The sequence below is a fragment of the Oratosquilla oratoria genome, chromosome 17 (assembly GCF_046742065.1).
Source record: "Oratosquilla oratoria isolate Oo_2021 chromosome 17, ASM4674206v1, whole genome shotgun sequence".
Classification (NCBI taxonomy): Eukaryota; Metazoa; Arthropoda; class Malacostraca; order Stomatopoda; family Squillidae; genus Oratosquilla; species Oratosquilla oratoria.
The window spans coordinates 31,412,433-31,423,339 of record NC_134793.1 but is presented as its reverse complement, the minus strand read 5'-3'; the positions used below and the strand labels follow the sequence as shown (position 1 = coordinate 31,423,339).

At 39.1% G+C, this 10,907-nt stretch overlaps 1 protein-coding gene across 3 annotated transcripts; it reads left to right on the top strand.

The window, feature by feature from the left end:
* Positions 1–684: 684 nt before the first annotated feature.
* On the top strand, positions 685–10,032 carry Sdhaf3 (Succinate dehydrogenase assembly factor 3). 3 transcript variants are annotated; one of them, XM_076200842.1, is made up of 4 exons: positions 685–813; positions 3,079–3,199; positions 7,404–8,208; positions 9,931–10,032. In XM_076200842.1, exons 2-3 carry the CDS (start codon positions 3,085–3,087, stop codon positions 7,661–7,663), a joined length of 375 nt encoding a protein of 124 aa, XP_076056957.1. In that variant the 5' UTR covers positions 685–813; positions 3,079–3,084; the 3' UTR covers positions 7,664–8,208; positions 9,931–10,032. The 3 variants fall into 3 exon arrangements, with proteins under 3 accessions (XP_076056957.1, XP_076056958.1, XP_076056959.1); XM_076200843.1 differs by lacking the exon at positions 685–813 and adding an exon at positions 1,081–1,226; XM_076200844.1 differs by lacking the exon at positions 685–813 and adding an exon at positions 2,623–2,793.
* Positions 10,033–10,907: the final 875 nt, after the last annotated feature.

Genomic DNA, 10,907 nt, shown 5'->3' with positions numbered 1-10,907 from the left:
ATCCTAATCACCCTGATAAGACCAAGATTGGAATATGGAGCAACGATATGGTCACCAAGTACAAAAAAATGTATAAAAAAAACTTGAAAGAATACAAAGAGCAATTACAAAATTGGCACCAACACTCTCAAAACTATCATATGAAGAGAGACTAGCAAAACTTGAACTACAGACACTAGAGCAAAGAAGAGAGAGAGGAGATTTGATAGCTATTTAGAGAATCATGAAAGGCATATAAATTACTGATAGAGAGAATCTGATAAAATGGGATGACAGAAATACAAGAGGACACGGAAAGAAAATAAAAAAAGACAGCTATCGAAGAGATTTGAAAAAGAACAGCTTTCCTCACAGAGTAATAGACAGTTGGAACAAGTTAGATGAGAAAGTGGTGTGTGCAAAAACAATACATGAATTTAAAAATAGTTTAGATAAAATGAGATATGAAGACGGGACCCCACGAGCATAGCTCCCCTTCCCGTAAAATACAACTAGGTAAATACACACACACAGACATATATATATATATATATATATATATATATTTATTTATAGATATATTTATTTATATATATATATATATATATATATATATATATATATATATATGTATATATACATATATGTATATATATATATCATATATATATATATATACACGTACATATCATACAAAATTAAACAAAACTACTGAAATCCAGTGGGGAAAAAATCTATAGCGAATGCTGAGAAATACACTGTTACGTCACTGTTACGACACCTTCAAAGTAAACAAACTGAATCTGTGTACAAATAGAGAGGAATCAGTTTAAGGTATTACTTCTAACTGTACATTTCTTAGTTATCTTTGATAACTGGTAGAGCAATGTAGCACATAAGGTAATCCAAATGTAATAATTTCCTCGGATACTTATATATTTTATGGAAGTGCCGAGGTAATTCTTGGATTACCGGTATGATCTTCCCGTACCCAAATCGTGATCACAGCGAAATGAATTATTAACAGTCTGCTTTTTAACCAGATGTCCAAGTTATATTATTTTGAATATCAAAGTGTTGTTGGGAATTTATTTATTTTTATTTAGACCGGTAGGGGTGTTTGAGAAAATTGTGTTGCCTGGCAGCACCATTACTGACCAGGAGTAACTTCTCTGGTCATCTACTAATTTCCACTTTCCCCCTCCGTCTCCTCCATTCACCGTGTTTTTCAACTTCAAGGATTGAAGGTAAAATTTCAGAAACATGCCAGGACATATGTCTGAAACTTTCATTGTCATATGATATAACCTTTAACTTGATGTAACCTTACCATGATAGATAAAAGATCTTTCAAATGAAATGAAAAAAAAAGGTGGTAAAATTATGTAAATATGGATATTTATGAAATGCAAATAAGGATGTTTAACATGAAATTGATTTTGCCCAATTGTTCCTAACCTAAGGCTAAGTCTAATGTAACCAGTCTGTTATAGAAAAAATAATTGTATTTTTTTAAGAAGTGCACACCTATGTGATATAGTAAGAGAAAATTAAGTAATAATATTTGAATTATAATACATCAACATAATATACATTATTCTTTGTGAAAATCAATAATAGAAACAGTTGCTACCAGCTATTAACAAACGAAGTTGCGAAGAATTCATTAGATGACATCCTTGTTTCGATAAAGTAGGTCAGAGATGACGATGACAGCCTGATGACCTTTAGAATTACAGGTGCATTACTAAATGCAGGTTAGGTTAGGTTAGGTAGGCTAGGGTAGGGTAGGGTTGGGTAGGATAGGGTAGGGTAGGGTAGGTTAGGTTGAATTACAGTATATGAATTTGGCATACTTTAATTTCTTCAACCTCTGCCTCTACCAAAACAAGCAGTCAAAGCGGCTATGTTTGTTTGTTAATAGTATTTAGCAACTGTTTCTATTATTGATTTCTGCCAAGAATAACATATATTACATCGATGTAATATAATTTCCAAAATTATTATTTAATTTTCTATTACTATATCGTGTATGTGTGCACTTCTAAAAATTTACCAAAATAATCTTTCATATGTGAAAAAGAAAAGTGAAAAATGTGTTCAATAATACTTGAAGTACTACCTCTGTCACTGGATATATGCCATCAGTGGGTGTATGGTACATATACAATGATGACAGACTGAAAAGGAAGTGTGCAATTATCATTTTTGAAATTAGTTATGTGCTCCGCTGGTTCAAATTGTTACCCCGGTACATTTTTAGAATTGCACACCTATGCGATATAGCATTAGAAAATTAGATGTTGATATTCTAAATTTTGATGTATCAATGTAATTTGTTTTTCTTGGTAGCATTGATTCTCTCTGGCATCTGTCTTATTGGACTACCACAAGCAGGTACCCATCATTGGTCCATCTTTTCCTGTACATTATTATTATGTAAATACATTTGTGGACAAAACCAGATGCAAACTTTTGCATATTATATTTAACCACTTTAGCTAAGATGAGAGGGAGGAAATGTTGATAGAGGGAAGTGGAATGGGTGGTGGTAGATAATTTATATGAAACTGTCATTTGCTGACAAGTCTATGGTAGCCAGGATATGGAACGGACTACCGTCTGAGGTTGTCGACGCAGGGACTGTTAGCTCTTTTAAAAACCGCTTGGACTGCCACTGGAGAGACTTTAAACTTAGATTTGACTCGTCAGCCACTCCGCCAGAGCAACAAGCTATAGTTTAAGTTTACCCTGTGAGCGCAGCGAAGAGTCGTCTCCTCGACTGGTCTGCGTAATATGCTTAATTATGCTTAAGTAAGTAAGTATGGATGTGTGCCTCTGACTTGGCTACCTCCCTAATAATGGGGAAAAAGCTCTTGGTATATAGAAATATTGTATATAGAGTTTTTAGATTTTAAATAAAATTATTGTCTGAATTGAGCCAAGGTAAGGAAGAACGTGAGATATGATGAGACCAACTTGGTCTTGAAGAACTTGGTTATGGTACCATTAAGTACATGCACACATTCCCAGATATTGCTTGGAATTTGTGTAATATAACTGGTGAATTCTCCACATTGAAGCTAAGATTTGTTGCAGGTTGCAATGGGTGGGACCAAGGCTGTACAGGAAGTATTCACACATACGCAGCGAGTACGGCTCTTATACAAAACCATTCTTAAATTGCACAGGGGCCTACCATTAGAACTGCAAGCATTAGGTAAGGCCACGAATAAGGAAAGTGATATTTAATTGCATAAGTATTATACTATTTGTTTTTCCATATGAACATGAAATACATATAAGTGTACATGTACCAAAAGCCAATGATGGATCCAGGATCAAAATTTGGAGGGTGCTAAACTAAATTTCTCCCTCTGAGTAGTTTGAGGCATAATACTGAATTTATTTGTTATTTTTCAAATTTCTTTAAACTTTAGGCATGTATAATAGAATATTCGATTGCTATGATTTGAAAACTTGTTTATATGCTGTGGGTGAGATGCAGGGATGACCTGTTATCCAGGAGGAGCCAAGAAAAAGGGAGGGGTGGTGAATGGGAGTGGAGTATGTATTATATAATTTTCAAAATTAGTCAAATAATTACAAAAGATGTCATAATTATATAATGGTAATGGTAACAAAAATTAAAATTTATATTTCATAATTTTCAAAAATAATGAAATAGGAAATCAGAATTATTAACCTAATCTTCATCCTTCCTGATATATATTTCTTTGAGGAGGAAAGTTGGCTGGATGATGGGGTTTTTGTCTTTGTGGGTTGTTCCTGTGGGCAGAAGGATCGTCCCGGCTTGATTGGAGTGGAGGAGGCTGGGTCAAAACACTTGTAAGGCTGGGGTGCCGTGGAGAGGTTTGTGGTTGCTGAAGTCACATCTACTTGGTGTGAATTGCGAGGGCTGATGAAAGAATACTAGGATGGTCTGGGTACATGGAAAGAATGAGTGAAGAAAAAGTAGCAAAAAAAGTGTGAAAACCAGAGGTGGATGGAAGGAACGTGAAGGGAAGACTGAGAATGAGATGGATAGATTGAAGAGGGCCTATAGTGAGAGGGGAATGTCTGTTGAGCAGGGAAGGGAGAGGGCAAAATATAGGTGTGAGTGGAGAATGGTTGTGTATGGAATGTAATTGATGTGGCTCAAGGGATTTCTCCTCGTCTCTATTTTCATATGAAGGAATGAGGAAAGGATTACCATGTAAATGAAATTGTGGTGCCCTGCTGTGTGCTGTGCCTTTCTGCACTGCTTCTGACCAAGACACTGAACAGGAGACAAGGAAGATCTTTCATCCACAAAAGGATTACCATGTAAATGAAATGGTGGTGCCCTGCTTTGTGCTTTGCCTTTCTGCACTGCTTCTGACCATGGCACTGAACAGGAGACAGGGATGATCTTTCATCCACAAGGAGCTAAGAGATAATGGAAACAACTGGATGATGGATGGGAGTGGGATGAGGGGGGAACACGCCTTTTGGTATATATATACAGGTAGTCCTCACTTTACGCGCTAGATGCGTTCCAAAAGGCAGCGCGTAATGTGAATTTCGCGTAATGTGAGGAATTAAACTCACTACTTTGCTGTTACAAGTGTTTCCAATACCATAATCCTTCCTGCAGCTGAGCCACGAGCTAAGCATATAACCTCTGACCTGCCTTGTTGTTGTTGATTTACCACCACATATGGGATCACGGGTTAATTGGCCTTTACGCCTTGATAAGTAGCGTCCCTCTGCTGATCTGCATGCTGTTGTTGTTGTTGTAGCGGCAGCTTATTGCGATTCAAGGATGAATAAATTTCTTTCAAGTTTTTTTCTACATTCATTTTTATTTTACTTTTATGAAAATAAAATTACCCTTGGACAATGAAAAAAATCATGGGTCAGGAAACCATCCCGCAAGCTGAGATGTTGCTCTCACACGTTTCCATACTGACAACAACACAACACTCACCGCTCGCTGTGTACTATTGTAGATTCCTAACTAGGCTTCACCCCCTGACGTGTCACTGCGCGCTATATCGGACTCGGTGTGTGTGTGTGATGTTTGTGGTGAGGCAGGGGCGGCAGGGTCATCGGGAGCGTCCATCTCCGATTCGGTGCCTGTCTCCGATTCGCTGGTTAGCTGACTTGGTGTGCGTTGTCGGAAGAAGTTTGTGATCGGCTGTTGTTTTGTCTTTTGTTGTTTTTCTTTTAACATAGCATTATAGCAAGCCATGTTCTCCATCACACGTCGTATGATGGTGCTGCTCCTCTCGACATTAGGATCATTCTCCTCTATGACCCTCATTGCATGCATCAACGAGTCCATACACTCAGACAAGTTGGCAGCTGTGAGGGCTCGCTGTGGTCCTGGTGATGCTGCTGCTGCTGCTGCTTCCTCTTTCTCCTCCATCATTTTCACTCTCTCTTTCTCGATGTCAAACAAATCTTCATTGGAGAGCTCTTGTGTGTGAGACTGAAGCAAGTTGTCGATGTCCTCCTCTTCCAAATCCTCGAAGCCAACTTGCTGTGCTAGACGCAGACTTTTAACGTTGGCCTTGGCTACATTGTCGTCTATGCTGTATCCTTTGAAGTCGTGGACGAATTGAGGACACAATTTTTTCCAGACTCCATTGCAGCATGATGTTGGCACTTCACTCCACGAATCCTTGATGAAGGTTAGAGCATCTTTTACCGTGAACTGCCGCCAATAATCACGGACTGAGATGTTTTGTTGCTCCGTCACTTTCACAAGGTTCGCCAATGTTGAACGTAGATAATACGCCTTGAATGTCGAGATTATCCCTTGGTCACAAGGCTGGATGAGCGAGGTCGTGTTTGGCGGTAAAAAACACGATCTTGATGTTGTTGCTGATATCGGCCAGGTATGCTGGGTGACTTGGCGCGTTGTCCACAATCAACAAGATCTTGAAGGGGATGTTTTCTTTGTTGCAGTACACCTCCAGCTCCCTGTGCAGTTTATTCTTGAAATAATCGCCAAACACTGTCCCAGTCATCCAGCCCTTCGAGTTGGCGTACCAGTACACTGGCAGAAAGGCCTTGTCGTAACCCTGGCCAAAAAAAAATAAACGTAAGATTTTATACGGTCTAAAAAATTCATTCGCACAATCTTTTGCATAGAAAATGGTAACATGGAATAAGGTTAGTTTTACAACTCTTACCTTGAGGGCTCGAGGATTCTCTGAGTGATACACAAGTGCTGGCTTGAGTTTGTAGTCGCCCTCTGCATTGGCCCCCAACAGCAGCGTTAAGCGGTCCTTAGATGCCTTGAATCCGGGGGCAGAAGCTTCCTCTTTGGAGATGTAGGTGCGGTTGGGTAGTTTCTTCCAATAGAGGCCGGTTTCGTCGATGTTGAACACTTGCTTTGATGAATAATTCCCGTCTTCTATAATTTTCTTGAGCTCTTCTGGGAATTCGGCTGCAGCTCGAGCATCAGCTGAAGAAGCTTCCCCAACCAACTTCAAATTATGAAAACTGTGCCTTTTTTGAAATTTATTAAACCACCCATTGCTGGCAGAAAAAGGCTTCTTGTCCCCTTCAATGCTGTCATAAATAGACAGCGCCTTCACCTTAATCAGCGCCAAGCTAACCGGCACACGAGTCTTATTTTGATGCTCAATCCAAGTTGCAAGCATCTTCTCCATCCTTTCCATCTCCATAGGGCGAGAATATGATGACTTGTTAGCTTGTAGAGGCGTTCCTGATTTGGCAGCTTCACGAATCTTGGTGGAGTTTTGTTTTATGGTCCTCACCGTAGACTCGCTGAGGCCCATTGCCGCCACAATCACATTGTTTCTCTGCCCTTTATCTAACCTGTCCAGAACTTCCAGCTTTTGCTCCAATGTCAATGTCTTCCTTGCTTTCTTCTGCCTACCATCACAGGCTGGAAATGTCGCTGGGCGCTTGGGAGCCATGGTAAACAAGAACACTGATGATTTGATGAACACAGAGATGCTGACACAACGAAGCGTTGGTAAACAATGAGCTTGGTGGCGAGAGGGATGCGGAGGCTGGAATCAGCTAGCGTCACCTAGCGGCTGCCTTACGGAACTAAATCGCAGCCCGCGTATTTTAACTTTCCGGATTTCGCGTTACTCTGAGGAATTTGTGTAATGTGAGGAATACCCCCTAGTTTTGGACACCGCTTTAATGTGAAATCGCGTAATGTGAACCCGCGTAAAACGAGGATTACCTGTATATATATATACATATATATATATATATATACACACATATATATATATACATATATGTATATATATATGGATATATATATATATATACATAGGTTCTCATGTTGGAAAGAATTTAAGTTTTTCTTTAAAGACTGATATTTTTGCAATCATAGGTGCTTCATTCCTTTATAGAAAACTGTATGCATTTACATGTACTTTCTTTTTTTACAGGTGACCAGTATACTAAGGATGAATTCAGGCGTCACAAAGAGGCATCTTCTGAACAAACACACACCTTTATGGTAGAATGGACAAATTATGCAATCACTCTTGCCAAACAACTCGGGATTCGGGGAACTCACATGTCGAAACCTATTGGAAAATATATTAAGGAACAACAACTTGATGAGTTCAGTGGGGAACAGATATATCAATTGCAAGAACTTTATGAAGCAGCCACACAGGAAAAAGGCAATGAAGACAATAAATAAAGAATTAAGCATTTTGTGTATACATTTGTAAATCTTTTTGTACATATGTATATATACTTGTGTGCGCATGTGTTTGTGTGTGTCTGTGTGTACAGACACTATGGTCACCCAGTACTAAAAAGAATATAAGGAAAATTGAGAGAATCCAGAGAGCAACTACGAAGATGGCCCCAACACTATCAAAACTATCGTATGAAGAGAGATTGTCAAAACTAGAATTACAGACTCTGGAACAAAGAAGAGAAAGAGGTGACTTGTTGACCATCTACAGAATTGTGAAAGGTATAGAAGTCCTGGATATAGAAGACATACTAAATTGGGATAAGAGAAATACAAGGGGACTTGGAAGGATGCTCAAAAAAGACATTTATAGAAGAAATCTGAAAGAGAACAGCTTTCCCCACAGAGTGGTGGATGTATGGAACACACTTAACGAAACAATAGTGTGTGCAAAAACAGTACATGAATTTAAGGACAAATTAGACATGGCGAGATACAGACGGGACACCGTGAGTGTAGCTCACCTTCCTGTATGATACAACTAGGTAAATACATATGTATACCAAATAACACTTTCCCACCTCCATCCCCACACCCTCCCACACACTTCCCCCTACATAAATGGAAAACCAACCAAAATGTGCAGCCACCCTTCACGTATCCCACACCCATCCAACACCTATCTTTGACCCCTTTTATCTTATCTCCTTGTGTGGAAAAAGTGGTAAGGAAACTCAGGTTGAACCAGAAACACTAATGTAATCTAACGTTTTGACTTTACGTCTTCTCGTGAATGAAGTATCACCCTTGTTCCCTGCCCACTGCTTGGGTCAGAAGCAATGCAGCAAGGGCCAGTGTTGGTTTCACCCTACCACTTCATTTCATGGCTGATCTTCCTCATCATCGACTCAAGACATACATACATATACCAAGGCTTTTTCCCCCTTACAAGGGAGGTAGCCAAAAAGAAAAAGGCATAAAAACCATTCCCATCTATTTCATCCCTAAACACACTCCACTCCCCTCCACCCTCCATCTTATCTTGGCACCTCCTGGATGACGGGTCATCCCTGCACCTTGTCCACTGCCCTGGGTCAGAGGCAGTGTCGCAAGGTACAGCACATCCACAGCAAGGCCGCTTCATTAAATCGGCGGCCCCACCCCTCTCTGTCTGCCTCTTCAGAAAGGGAGAAGACGGGGATAAATCCCTTCGGGCTGTGTCAAATTTTTCTCACACATACTACCTCACTCAAGACATAGCAGACAAAAAGAAATTCCTCTGGACCACTTCCGTTGATCATCCATTCACAGCAACTCTCCACTCTCACCAATATTTTGCCTTCTCTTTCCATGCCCAACAGACATTCTTCTTGTACCTGAGGGCCCCCTTCACTCAATCCATCCCATTCTTGGACTTCTAAGGTCATTCCACCCACCGCTGCCTTCCATACTTTTTTTTTTTTTTTTTTTCCAATCTTTCTTCACTAATTCTTTTTGTGTGCTCAAACCATCCCAATATTCTTTAATCAGCCTTATCAGCCAGCTCTCTCCCAGTCACACTAAAGACTGAGATAGACCGAGATGGGACCCAATTCTTAATTTTGGGTGTTTTTTTTTTTGGGTATGAAATGTCATGTAATAACAATCAGAATAGTTAATAAATGTAATAGAATATCAGGTTCATATAATTAGAAATTATGTGCAAGGCCCACATCGTTATTATTATTTAATTATTTTATTTTATTATTATAAAGGGGTATTGGGAAAGAGGGGAATGTCTGTTGAGGAATGATAGGAGAGGACAGAAGATAATGGTGAATGGTTGTGTATGGATGATGCTGTGATGCATGAGGGGGAGTGGATGGGAGATGGGGAGTGATGGAATATGTGTGAAAAATAAATTGATGCAGCCTGAAGGGATTTCTCCTTGTCTTCTCCATTTCTGCATGAGGGGACAGAAGGGGGTGGGGTCGCTGATTTAATGAAGTGGCCTTGCTGTGGATGTGCTGTGTCTTGTGACACTGCTTCTGACCCAGGGCAGTGGGCAAGATGCAGGGATGACCCATTATCCAGGAGGTGCCAAGAAAAGAGGGAGGGAAGGGGGTGGATGGAAGTGGAGTATGTTGGAGATGGAATGGGTGGGGGTGGGGTTTATGCCTTTGTATTTTGGCTACCTCCCTTGAAAGGGGTGAAAAGTCTTTGGTATATGTATATGTATGTATTTTTTTTATATTCACTTTTAAATAATATGCTTATTCTAATTTCAGGTTTGGACTGTTGCTGAAGACACAGAATCGAAATTCTTTTTTCAAAAATTTACAATCATTTTTTCATAATGGGACTAATAAATAAATGTAAAACACTGACAATACTAGTATTTTTTTTATTGAATGAAATGATTTTACATCTATAATTTTTTTCAGAATAAATTTTCAACTAATTCTAACAAATCAGCATTTTTTCAGTCTCACAACATCTGAAAGGGGAAAATTTGAAATAAAGATTTATGAAATTAGAATAATTGTACAGTTTTTTAGCAGTGTTTGGAGTTTAAGTAATAGTCAAAACTCCATCAGATGAGGTAAAATAGTAAGTATCTTTAGCTTTTGTAAATTTGAGAAGTTTTTGAAAGCAATGATTCTGCTCACATTGGAATTCCAAACAGATTTTAGTACCCAGAGAGTTGTGACGTGTTCCAATAATCTTAAATTGCCTTCTCTAAAAAATGCTCTCCTGGCATTTATATAATGTAACTGAACAATTTTGTAAAGTCATTCAATCAAATAGTTTTTGTGGTTTCCAGTCAAAAGTAAGCTAAAGAATATTGTTGATTGATTCTCAGTTATTGTTGGTCCAGCGAAGTGCAACTCTATCAGATTTTTATTTTTATTTTTTCATTATGACATCATCTCTCAAAGTTGGGATTAGTTTTTCTTCAAAGTAAGCCGAAAATGATGTTAAACCATATCACCTTCAAGTTTATCCTACTGCATATCTTCCCAAACTCCATCAATAACTCCCTTAATCCCCCCAGACACTGCCACAAGCACAGTATCATCCCACTTTTCTCCATTTTCTTTAACAGTCTCCAGTCCACTGCCCATTACCCTTGCATTTATCTTCCGCACCACCTCATCCATGTACACATTAAACAGCCATGGCAACATGACACATCCTTGACACAACCCTACCTTTACCTCAAACCACTCTCTTCATTCCCAGTTCTAATACTTGCTCTACTACT